Genomic DNA, 13,630 nt, shown 5'->3' with positions numbered 1-13,630 from the left:
CTCTATGGATATTAACCGGAACTCAATCTAAAGTCTTGATGACTCAACCCTCCCAAACTTATGCATGCAGTTGTACAGGGGCTAAAATTACTCTACGAAATCCCTCTTCTGACGACATACTACTGCTACTTGAAAGTCCACCCTCATCAAAGGACAGTACCACAGGTTCAAAACCCTCGTCCTCTCTCACTAGCCCTGACTTTGATCCTTTATGCTTTCCGTCAAACACTGGTTCTAATACCAGTACACTATGATCAACAGCTAACACTAATTCTAATTCCTTAAGCTCTTCACTTGAATCTTCATTATAATATTTTTTGTAATATCTGTCGTGCCGAGCCATAATTTCCTTCATTATGTCATGTGGGTTAAAGGAGCCGTCTAGGTATTCCTCCGATGATGTCTCCTCCCTGAGGACTTCATCCAGGGTAACTTCACCGGCCTTGCTGATGTCTTGTGGCTCTACCAGAGAATTACTGATATCCTTGCCTCGCTTTCCACTCGGTTCTGTTTGGGAGAGAATATGGAAGACTTTGTTCAGTATGTAGATGTAATTGGTCAACTTCGGAAATGTTCCCTTTAATCTGTACAGTATATCCTTCTGCCTATGACCTCCAGTCATTTAAGCACAATGTATCCAGTTATCTCGAAGAAATCTCAATTTTGGTTTAGTCTTGTTTGATTTTTCCTGGGAACAACAACTTTTGTGGCCTTGCTTTTTTTTTTTTTTTTTCATTAAAGACTATTTTACAGGATGTTTCTTGTGCAGTAATGAAGGCCATTATTATGGTATCTATTCTGTGAACTAAAGATAACCTGAAAAGGGAGTCAAAGGTACCTAAAGGAATTCTGAGTTCAGCTGGCGCAGCTGAGAACATCAGTACTGTATCGATCCACTTCCTTACGATAAACAAGACAGTGAACTGTGATTTTCGAAACCCAGTGATACAGTTTTTGGAGTCCAACAAACTTTTGGGAGTGTTATGTAGGAGTTTCTAAATTGTTCGACTAAAAAGTGGAGCGATATTACTGTCCCCCAACTGTAGCCTACATTGCGTTCAGATGGTCGTGTTCTTAAGTCGTCGTGTGGCACAGTAGATGGTTTTGGATATCACTGTAGGGTACTGAAGATGGCCGCCTTCCTTTGGTGGCATTGATATAACCAGGCGGCTCTGTTAACTGATAATACAAATGTCCTTCGACTCCCCTACACCCCGAAAGGAGGATGACGGGCTGCAGGAGAAAGGAAACTTCATCCTGCAGTCCACAGAGTTCATGTTCAAGTGAGCCTGGAATCAATACCACCGCCACAACAGCTGATGGTGAAGTTCTTGATTAGTCATGTGACACAGATGTGGTGGTGGAGCTGTGTGATATATCCAGAGACAAAAGTTCGCCCATTATTTCATTGCATCTTTTTCACACAAGGGCATGCCTATCACTTCTCTTCCTGACGCATGATATTAGAGGGAATCATATTCGGCCAGAGGAACGTACTTAGCCTTTATCAGCTTAAGAATATTAGCCAGCAGAGGAAAGAGACAGGCAGAAGTGGTGAATTATTAGACAGAGAAACATACCCAGCCACTCTCATTTTATAAATAATAGCCAGTAGAGGGACATGAATTAGGATGGAAATTGTAGGCGAACTTTTGTGTGCTAGTGTAATGAAGGTTACGTAGATTCGGCCTGTGGTAGATGCTATGATGTTGAATATCTGTGCCAGGTGTGCAGATGGTCACGTTCTTGAGTCGGCATATGGATGACTGAGCTGGAAGTCTTTTTGACTTTCTTGATTATTTAGTACCGGTATTTTACAAGTCAGTTTAGTATTATATATTATTCTCTCTCTCTCTCTCTCTCTCTATAAATACTGTATATAACATTGTATCTATCCATTCATTACTCCGTCAGACAGTTTATCTATCCGTCTTTATCAGCCTATACACTATATACTCGTTCATCCATCAGGTATGCATTCATCCCCCTACATTTCCCACCTTTCCCGTACTCATTATTGCTTTTGTATCTCTTATTTCTACCTCATACAGTCAGCTAGTTGAATTTTATGCAGCTATGGCTTGGTAATCAAGTTGTAGGAGTGGCCCAGTACCGCCAGGTGAAAGTAAACCGACTCTATTCTCTTTATACATTTTGCTTGATGAGTTCATTCCATTCGATCATTCATCTCTTCCTAACAAAGCTACTCTTTTGCTCTTTCCATAGGTGCTTATATATTTTTTTTCTTTTGTGTCCGAATCTGGGTAGAGAACTGATAGTCTGTCCCCTAAGGCACCACAGTCCTCCTATAGAACACACACACACACACACACACACACACACACACACACACACACGTTACCACTTGGACACTAATACTCACCGTCCATACTGAATACATGCTAGTGCTGTCTCATTCAGGACTGGTGTGATGGTATTGGAGGGGATTTATTTATTTATTTATGACATGTCGGTGGGTGTTGCAGAAGATCAGTTAAGTCGGTTTTAAAGGAATTCAAATCATCAGTCTGTTCCCTGCCACAGTCTGGGATTGAACCCTTGTCTTTACTAACAGCTGACTGCGATTCAACCCACTCGACCACCACCATCCCCTGGCCTTAAGCATACTAGACCTTCCCCTTCATTCACTTCATGGCCTCTTGAGTGCTGGAGTGGGACACCTTCACGTAGTGGCACCAGTATAACCAGCGACTCCACTGCCCGGTGATTCAAACGTCCCTCATCTACCTATCTTTCTACAGGAAGGAAGATGGTGGATTGTAGTCAAGGGCTGCTTCAGCCTGCAGTCCGCCGGGTCCACGTCCAGATGAGCCTGGGGCCACAATCGCAACAATGACTCTGTCTTATTTGTCCCGTACACCATACCTTCCTTCTCCTTTAGCCCTTTAATAGCAGGACGTCCTGTATTAGTTCGCCCTTGTTTCCTCTAGAGGTTTTGTTTCCCTTAGGACGGACCGTTCTCAGTGCAGGGGTTAATGAAGGTTGCATGTCACTTCCTCAGCTGGAATGAGTCTTTTAAGCAAAGTAAAATAGTCTGGAAAATGTGAGTACGTTTAAGTACTTGGGTAGTGTGATGAGTAAGGATGGAGGTTTGGAGGGTGAAGTGCTTGAAAGGGTACAGCAGGGAAGAAAGGTTGCTGGTTCTTTGAAAGCAGTGATAAGAAACAGGGAAGTGAGCATGGAAGTGAAAAAGTTACTACATGACAGTATTGTGATACCAACTCTAACGTACGGAAGTGAAGCTTGGACATTGTTGGAAGGACACAAGTCAAGAGTGAGAGCAGTGGAAATGAGTTATTTAAGAGGAGCCTGTGGAGTCACTTGGAGAGACAGGCTGACGAATGAGGATATAAAGGAGCGTTGTGGTGTGGATGTGGATGTGATAGGAAGCGTTATGAGGAACACACTGAGGTGGTTAGGCCATGTGGAGAGGATGGAGGGTGAAAGACTGACGAAGAGAGTGTATGTGAGTGAGGTGGAGGGGGGAAGAGGGAGGGGGAGGCCGAGGATGAGATGGAGGGATGGGGTGGAGAGGTATATGAGAGAGGGGGGTGTGAGTTGGGAGCAGGGCAGTGAAATGGCGGGGGACAGGGCGACTTGGAGGCGATTTGTTTGTGGCCACCCCAAACGGGATTGAGGCGTCTGGCAATAGATAGATAGATAGAGAAAATTGTCTGATCATGATAAGAATAAAATTTAATGGCGTCCTCGGGCTGACTAGCACTGAGACTCGTATGACTTATTCTCAGCTGAATAATAACGTCTTGCGTCAGCTGGCACTGAATACTGAACTTGTCCTGACCATGAAAGGGTCATTGGTGGCAGTATGAACATTCAAGCCGGTATGGCTCACTGTAGTCTGAGTAAAACCGTCTAGTGTCAGCTGGAATTGAATGCTAACGTTGTCTTGGCCATGAGAAGGTTAATGGTATGCCACTTTAACTCACTCTCAGTTGAATAAAATCGTCTGGAGTCTGGTGTAACAGAGTACTAGATTTTTCCTGATCATGAGAGGTGTACGTTAACGGAAATCCTGACTCTGAGGTGGCTAATAGCACCAACTATACTCGTTTTACACTGACCTGGCCTTCGTTTTCGTCCTTTAGCTGCTTATTTCACGTAACTCAGAGGCAGGAAAAGACAATACTACAGGTCTTTGTCCTTTCCGAGGCACTTCTTCTTGACTAGCATCATATTCTAGTGTTAATCTCTTGTCACAACTCAGCATTCAAGACGGAGAGATGGCAGTTTTAGGCCAGGTTAAAGTAAAAAGAGTATAATAACATATATCATGTAAATAATGTGTAACAAGTCTAGTGGAACGAAATACAATACTCTGATAAGGTGTATCGCTTGTCACTTGTATATTTTATTTGTGTTAAAAAATAAATACATATAAATGCCCACTTAGGAACTATGCGTGTATGTCTATAAATACGTGTAGCTGATCACAGTTTAGTGCTTTGAAAGACATAAGTGTCGTCATCACCATCATCAGCATCATTCAAAAAGAGGGATACACAGAACTATGCTATCATCACAGTCATCATCATCATCACCATCCAAAAAGGAATACATAGAACAAAACTATGATCACACATGCAAAAAGAGGAAATACACAAAACAAAACTATCATCACACTCATCATCATCATCATGATCATGATCATCATCTTAATATTAATCCAAATTCTCACTAATATAAGTAAGGTGAACCATGAGTGTCAGTAAGTGAATAAATAAATAACACACACATGCACCCACTCATCAATCTAGCCCTGGAAATTCTCTCCCCAAAATGAATCCTTTCATTTTTTTTTTTTCGTTAAATTACTTTACTGAGGCTGTCACAAGACGATTTTGCTCTGCTGAGGGAAATTCTTTTATTTCGCGTTTATCGTTACCTGATAAAGCTTCCTAACCCCTGTCCGCTCAGTTGATGGCCAGGTGTAGTCAGACAGGAGGGTTGATTTGACTGATAACATTAGGAGAATTATCCCTGCCACTTGAACGAAAGCTTATGGAATTTCATGCAACCACAACTTAGTATTCAAATTGTGGGAGATGTCCCAGTTCCGTCGTGTGAAAACAAAGAAAACAAACCAAAGTTAGCATGGGTGTTGAACACAACACTGAGTGGCCTTAAAGACTGCTAGAAATTCCCTCAGCCGAATAAGATGGTATCAGTTTAGCGTGAATAAGATACCAAAGTCAGTCCATAACAACGAACGGGATCAGACTCAAAGTTAAGTGATACCGGTATGTAAATGTGGTCACCTTTTAGTTACCACATAAATACAGTGTGTGTAGACATAAACAGAAATGTACAGTCACAGAAGCGAGACTCAACCCTACTTGAATATTATTGAAGTAGTTATATGTTCAAGTTTTGGCACAGTTTGGATACGTTGTAAGAGAACCAATGAAGCAATATTCTAACCCACTTGGTGATAATGCTTAAGATCAGACTACGTTTTGGCAATTTTCAGGAAGTGTTACCACTGACTGTATATCAGCTGCCCACATTTCCACTATGAACCTTTGTTTATTGCACCTGTACCAACCGTCTGCATGTGAGGTGATAATGGCAAACACCTGAATTTCGTAATCCGTGGCTTTCAAGTGCTTTTTTTTTTTCATCCTATATATGTGTTGCTTCTTACTGGAGGGGACTGTAAAGAGATACGGTACACAAGGAAGCAGGAACAATTCCCATTTGTAATTTAGACTTGTTTTTACATAAGAAGAAAACGTGGAAATATTTTTCGCTGCCTTTGTTCTTTCTGCGAACACACATAATTAGGACAGCAAAATGATCTAAAAATTGCTTGTAAATCACGGTCCATGATAGTAATGTACATTGAGCATTTTTCTGAGGATATTGGCTGCTCTCACCTGTTTACTAAAGGAATATATGACTCAGAGTAGGCTAAGAACCGCTGGCTTAGACTGTACATTATATATATACCCATGGTCACATTGTGTGCCTTGATTACATTGTTGGACATGTACCAGAACAACCCGTCTATATGTGATGTGGGTGAGGCTGATGTGTAGCAAAAGTGCCTCCCTGCTGATACTCATACTTCTCTCCCATTTGTTAACAAATACAAATGCTACATTTGTTAACCCAATTGATAGTTTGTTAGACTGAAATGACATTGAGCAGATTAACTGGACAGTATAGAAAACACACACACACACACACACACACACACACACACACACACACACACACACACACACACACACACACACACACACACACACACACACACACACACACACACACACACACACACACACACACACACACACACACACACACACACACACACACACACACACACACACACCAATATCAGTCCACTTCCTTACAATAAAGAACACAGTGAGCAATCTCTTTCCAAACCCAGTGATGCATTCTTTGGAGCCAAACCACCGGCAACTTTTCAAAATATTATATAAGAGTTACAAATTTCCTCGACTAAAAAGTGGGGCGATATTACTGTCCCCAACTGCGCCCGAGGAATATTCATAATTCTCTTTCACTAGACAGCCAGGCGTCTTTTACTTAATTTCTTAATATATTTCCCAGGGCATTTTAACAGCTGTCCATTCACACTGCTATTTCATTTCCGACTGACAAAATGTAGTCGACTGCATTATGTGGACTAGGCTATGCATACCGGTTTGTGTGAGTAGGTCTGTAATTATAGTCCTATGTTTTTCTTACCTATTTTTGCATTGAAGTCTCCTTTCAGAAATGTAAACTGTGCATGATGCTTTTTTTTTTCTTTAACATTCAACAACTTTTTCTTTTACAAGTTATCAGCTCAAAATTAGGTAAGAAAAGGTAAGGATATGCAATGTCCTGAGTGTAAAAATATTTTCGGTACTTAAAAACTAGAAATGTGTGAACAAGTAACAAAAACGCTAGTAATAATAATAATAATAATAATAATAATAATAACTAATCACAACAACATTATGGACGGTCACAACATGTAGCAATACGACCTTGTTTGCATGGGCTTAAGGAATCTCCCCAACACCTCTTTGTTTGGTGACCTATTTTGCATGTTACATCATATTATTGTCGTATATTAATACCCGTATCTTTTTATTATATTTATTTATTCATTTATTTAATTATTCATTTATTAAATTATTCATTCGTTCATTCATCTATTCATTTATATACTGTATGGTGTGTGCCCGTGTAAATACATACTAGAGAATAATTACTCCTTTAATCCGAGACAAGAGCAATACTAAAGGGGGCAGACGCCTTGAGGTTTTTAGCTGCGATGTTCATCTCTGATACGTTGGCCTTTGAGCCTGTGCTGGGTTATTCAGCCACTGTCTTAGTATACAAGGCCATTGCATCGTCCAGGTTATCAGAGTTACTTCCTCTTAGTGTTATCCTAGGTACTCCTTTTGTATACCAATCCTGAAATATTGGATGGACATCTGAGTCGAGTGGCACCAGCTGCCCGCACCAGGATGCCGACTCCGGTGCTATCGGGCCGGCAGTTTTGTGCACAGCATCGCATTCTACTCGGCCACCGCGGCATTTGGGAGATTGTTGTGTGAAATGTGCTGGTGAGGATGGAGTGTCATGAAATCTGAGCCCACGATAATTCATATATTGAGCTCGTACTAGTAGGTTAAAGTGGCTCCCCCAAACCTCTTACCAGCCTATATCTGTCCTCGATACGTTAATTTATTCTTGTACATTATTCATGCAATCTATGTTGTTATTTTAAGTTGAGATATACACAACCCGTACGGGGGTGTAATAAGCAATAATATGCAAAATAAATCGATAAGAGGTGCTAGAAAGTCCTCTAAGTCAATGAGAACATGGACTCTGGACAAGGACAATAGGCTAAGACGAGGACAATAAGCACTGCCAAACCACCACCACCATCACAACCATCACCACCCGGAACGATGAGGTTAATCCACACGTCCTCCCTCCACCATTACCACCACCGTCTACATCACTATCCCTATCCTCCTCCTCCTCCTCCTCCTCCCCAGAGCTCTCTTTGCTCTCGGAGGAGGTGGAGTGGGAGACGATGGAATATGCAGTGGCGGAGGATGGAATGATGGCCTCACCCGAGCAAAGGTTTTTGGTGTCGATGAAGAGGATGCGATTCTCAGTCCCTTGGTAGATGGGAGACACTTGCTTGATATATTCCACGTATGCGTCTGTATCCAATAAACCTGTCAAGAAAGAAAAGCATTAGGTTATTGAGACAAGATTCGAGTCTCCATCCACAAGTAAACTAGGGAAATTTGTTTCTTGCATTCCACGTATGTGAGGGCATCTAAAAATTCTGTGATGTAAAGAACAGTGTTGAAATTAGACAGAGGGACAGAAGATAGTCCCACTCGAGTAAAGATTCAGTCAGTGTATGAGATGTGATTCTCCGTCCCTTGGCAGGTTAGTGACATTAATTTGGTGTATTCTAGGTACGCCTCCATATCCAGAAGGCCTGTGGATTAGATAAAATAACAAATTGAATATAACTTGATACCTTCATCTCGACCCAAGGTAAATAAATTGGTACCAGTAATACTTACACTGCCTGCACATTGGAAACTTCTTTTCGTATTGAGCTTTATGTATGTTAGAATGGACTTTACCCGTTAAATAATGGTTGACTGTTATTCTTAATGGCCGAATAGCTTGACCAGAGATTAGAAATGAAAACAAGTAAAAAAAAGAAATGGGGGGGGGAATCTTACCCGTCAAGTGATGGTTGATTTTGTTGTTCTTAATGACTGAGTAACCATCACCTCCAGACGCCAAGAACGAAGGCATTGCGATTTTATATATTTCCTCCTCCCTAACTTCCTCCATTTGGGGAACTCTGCACTTTTGACACCGAGCCTGTAGACGTACCACCCGCGAACCAGGAGGCAGATTGATGTCATATACCACTGTGAACCCTGAAAAATTAGCAGTTATCATCATCATCATCATCATCATTACGTGGGTTAATGAGGTAATTGTGTAGCTTCTACTCTGCTTTCTTTACTAGTACGAAAATTACCCTGCTCGAATGTACAAAGTTTATCTCTTTTCCTCTTTTATCTTTGTTTTTTTGTTTTTTTCATTCTTTACCAACGTTACAAGGTACTCTTTGCCTGAGAAACCCATGAAGAACGCTCTCTCTGACGGCTTGAGCATAGAAGATGTGATTTTTAATCGGGAGCTTTAAGACAGCTGTACAGTAATTTCAGATACTTGAAGAAAACAATAGAAAACATAGACAACAAAAGAAAGTATTATATTTTACCGGAAACTTTAATTAAAAAGATATATATATATCCTAAAAAATTACTGCTAGTTCGTTTATGCGGGTGTAGGCTATTTCTGCGAGCGACCCTGTCCGTCTGTCTTTCACTGGTGTTTTTTGGACACAGTCGTTTCTTCCCGTAAACTTTACCGAATTTTTGCGAAGCCACATAACACCACGCCACACAGCACACCATACTACGAAGCAAGTCATTAATCGAAGAACCCTGAAGCTCCCGCGTCTACTTGCAAGTGTTACCATGGCGCATTTACTTTACCCTGGCGAATTTTACTAAACCTTTCAGCTCAGTAGATGGCCAAGTGTAGTCAGATTGGAGTCGATATGATCAGTAACCAAGGAGTCTCAGTCCTACCTCATAAGTAAGACTCATCGAATGTCATGCAGCCATATGTCGAAGTAGTTGTGAAAATGGCGGCAATGGCCCAGTTCCGTTTGGTAAAATAAAAATAAATACATAAAATACTATAGACATTAGCTGTGGAAACAATCACCTTAAAAGAGTTAGAAAAAAACGTTAATTTTTACCAGAAACTTGCAGAAATCCTCCAGGCAGGTCCAAATTGTCCGTTTTGTAATTATAAACTGAATGCTCGAAGATTTCCTTAACATGGCTGCCCCTCAGCTCAACGATGTCAATGGTGTTTTGAAATGGGGCAACGGCGAGTAGGTCTTCCATTGTGATTGAGCCTGTGGGGGTAGGGGAGATGGTGAGAGAGAGAGAGAGAGAGAGAGAGAGAGAGTTCATCCCATACGAGTATAATCCTTCCGAGGTGCAGCGACCCTTGGTTAGGCTACCAAAGATTGAGTCATTGAAGAACAGATAACTAACCTGATTCCCGTAGGGACATTAAAAATTGATAAATAAGTAAATAATAACATGGGGATCGCACCTATGCAAGGCCGTCACACCAAACGAGACGTAACCGCTAGATAAAATAAATAAATAAATAAAAGAGGTCCGTGAACTGAAGGGGTTAGTTAGTGAAGGTAAAATAGTCGGTATCTGTATTAGTTTCTAAGGTGCTAGTGAGGGGCGCCTTCATGTGGTGGCATGGATAAAACAGAGCAGCTGCAATGCCCGGTTATACAAACGTCCCTCATTTCTCTCCCTGACCACCGAAAAGAGGATGGTTTACTGCAGGAGGAGAGCAGCTTCAGTCTGCAGTCCACTGGGTTTAAGTTTCAGATGAACCTGGAGCTGCAACTACCACTACTACTATTATTACTACCATTACCGCCACTATTACTACTACTACAAATACACTTACCGTTAGTAGCCCGCTCGTCAATAGATGCTCTAATACCACCACCGTTGAGAATAGCCAGGCTTGTGTGTGCCCAGTTTAGGTCATCCGGATATTTAGCGTTCTGAAATAATGCGTTTGGAATTAATGTAAGAATTTTTATGCACAGGACTGTATGCATAGTAGCTCTGGAGATTTGTAACACCATTTCCTTGGCGATTTTTTCTGCATTTTACGCATCACTTTCACGTAGGAGATGGGGTCAGGTAGGTTTCAGAAATAACGAAATGGAAAACACTGAAGCTGAAAAACTATCAAGTAATATCTAGATCATCATCATCATCATCATCATCATCATCATCATCATCATCATTATTATCATCACCATCTCAGTTCCCACTTAAGAGACAGCATGAGGCAGGATCTAGAAACAAAGAGAAAGCATAAAAGTGGAAGGCATTAATCTGAATAATAATGCGACTATGAGGACCTTTCGTCGCTAAAAGAAAATAAATAAAGAAAGTGGCGCAGAAGGTGTAATAAGCGAAATAAATCGCTTAGGAAGAGGTGCTGGGGATTTCCTTTAACCGACGAGAATATTATTAGAGGTCTGATGAGAGATTGAATAAAGTGTGAAAATAAGTCATTGGACAAAAATGGTAGCAAAAGCTCTGTTTAATAAGCACTGAAAGTAATGGTAAGATGAATTTGTTGATTGTCACAGAATGTTTGTTGAGAGAGAGAGAGAGAGAGAGAGAGAGAGAGAGAGAGAGAGGGAGGGAGAGAGAGAGAAATGAGAAACTGATGAAGAAAGTAAGAAAATAAGCCAGTCCACTAACCACATGCACAATAGCATCAGCTTCGAGGTTCCCAAGGTTGCACTCTTTTGCCCGACATACTAAACGATTTCCCTCCAAAAACACGTAAGTCCTCCCAATCTCGTCTCGCACTTGCATCTCGATCTCTTTTCTCCATGACACGAGCTCTTGGAGAATGGTCTCGTCTGTAGGAGAGAAGATGAGGTTATATAGATGATACGGAATGCGGTCCAAATATTTAAGTACACAATAATATCCCAGTTACAAAAGTGTGCATAAAGATAGAGAGCAGAGAGAGAGAGAGAGAGAGAGAGAGAGAGAGAGAGAGAGAGAGAGGGTGAGGCTACTGTGTGTGTGTTTTGTGATAGCTGGTGAGTACATGTAAATGAATGCAGCTTTCAACTAGGATCAGTTTACAAGCCAGACCCATTGTATAATCGACCTTATATAACGATCGTATCAATGAAGCCTTGTATTGGGATGACCTATTAGTTTTAATTCTTTGCTGGCTACAGACGACAACGGGGCATGGGGCACGTTTCTCTGTGTGCATGAGCGGAATAATAATAATAATAGTGTGTGTGTGTGTGTGTGTGTGTGTGTGTGTGTGTGTGTGTGTGTGTGTGTGTGTGTGTGTGTGTGTTTGTCCAGCTGTGTGATAATAGTCACCCGGGTTTGGAGAATTATGACGAGAGAGAGATTATGACGAGAGAGAGAGAGAGAGAGAGAGAGAGAGAGAGATTATGGCGAGAGAGAGAGAGAGAGAGAGAGAGAGAGAGAGAGAGAGAGAGAGAGAGAGGAATTGGATGGTGGGAGAAAATTCTATGATACGTTCCAGCTGTAGTGAGAGAGAGGGAAGGAGGGAGGCTGGGAGGGAGGGAAGGAGGAGGAGGGAGGGAAAGAATTCTGTGATAAGCAACAGCAGTATACTGTTGTGGTGCCTGTGTGTGTGAATGCCCTGTTCCTGGTCGTAGTAGGCTCCCTGCCATTTCTATTCTTCCTTGGCCATTAATCCCTTCAGTCTGATTTATTGTTATTATTATTATTATTATTATTATTATTATTATTATTATTATTATTATTATTATTATTATTATTATTATCAGCAGTAGTAGTAGTGGCAGTAGTAGTAATGGTAGTAGTAGTATTACCACCTTCAGACGATTTTCTTAAACTCAGGAGTGACGTCTATAACAGGAGGGATTAAGATCTAGCTTTAATTAACTCTTTGCTGCTAGAGATCCTTCCTATGTTGAAGGAAATCGTCTGCAGAAAAGAAGTTAACAAGAAAATACGCCATGAAACTGAAGAAGTTAACTCTATCTGCCCGAGGAGGAGGAGCAGCAGGAGGAGGAGGAGGAGGAAGGAGGAAGGAGGAGGGGGAGGAATGAGCAGTCAAGAAAGAAGAATGAAGGTAGGAGGAGGACAGAAGAGGAGGAATAGATAAATTGACCAGTAAATAAATGATGAGGGACATTCATCACCCTTCATGGTCAGTGCTGATAATGCGACGTGTACTGAGTATTATGCTACCCACACATTCTCTCTCTCTCTCTCTCTCTCTCTCTCTCTCTCTCTCTCTCTCTCTCTCTCTCTCTTTCTCTCAATTCTGGTTACCGAGCAGACGATTTCATGCAGTTTGGGAAAGACCTCTCGCAGCGAAGAGGTTAATGAAGGCTGCATCTAACCTCTCCAGCTGCCTAAATCTCTCCAGAAAAGACCGAGGCAGCAAGAGAAAAATGTAAAAATAATAAATGAATAAATAAAATCGTGGGTTTGAAAATGCTAAAGCCATATTTGCATGTTTGCCAAAAGCGAAGCAATATTCCCACCTTTTCATCGCCACTATAAACTACTCAAGCCAGTTTACGAGTTAGACGGGTTGGTGATTTTCTTGCTTACCCCTACGTGACGTTCAGCAGCTTTCAGTGAGCGTGCGTGGTCTCTCTCTCTCTCTCTCTCTCTCTCTCTCTCACACACACACACACACACACACACACACACACACACACACACACACACACACACACACACACACACACACACACACACACACACACACACACACACACACACACACACACACACACACACACACACACACACACACACACAGACACACACACACCTGGTCATCCGTACCATATCTCTACATTGCTGTAATCTGTGCCATTATCAGCAATTTTGAACTTTTGTCACAGAAGTCCTGAAAACTA

At 41.5% G+C, this 13,630-nt stretch overlaps 1 protein-coding gene across 1 annotated transcript in view; it reads right to left on the bottom strand.

The window, feature by feature from the left end:
- The window catches only part of LOC145414533 (snake venom 5'-nucleotidase-like), a 44,854-nt gene that overhangs the window by 679 nt on the left and 30,545 nt on the right, over window positions 1–13,630 (bottom strand). Inside the window, exons 6-11 of the mRNA XM_080284052.1 lie at window positions 11,436–11,599; window positions 10,621–10,720; window positions 9,878–10,039; window positions 8,778–8,981; window positions 8,013–8,252; window positions 161–507 (exon numbers count right to left, since the gene is read on the bottom strand). Coding sequence (XP_080140178.1) covers window positions 161–507; window positions 8,013–8,252; window positions 8,778–8,981; window positions 9,878–10,039; window positions 10,621–10,720; window positions 11,436–11,599 — 1,217 coding nt within the window. The remainder of the gene's footprint in view (window positions 1–160; window positions 508–8,012; window positions 8,253–8,777; window positions 8,982–9,877; window positions 10,040–10,620; window positions 10,721–11,435; window positions 11,600–13,630) is intronic.

The sequence above is a fragment of the Coenobita brevimanus genome, chromosome 100 (assembly GCF_032717465.1).
Source record: "Coenobita brevimanus isolate Jiangsu-jjx chromosome 100, ASM3271746v2, whole genome shotgun sequence".
Classification (NCBI taxonomy): Eukaryota; Metazoa; Arthropoda; class Malacostraca; order Decapoda; family Coenobitidae; genus Coenobita; species Coenobita brevimanus.
This window is presented reverse-complemented; position numbering and strand designations above follow the sequence as displayed.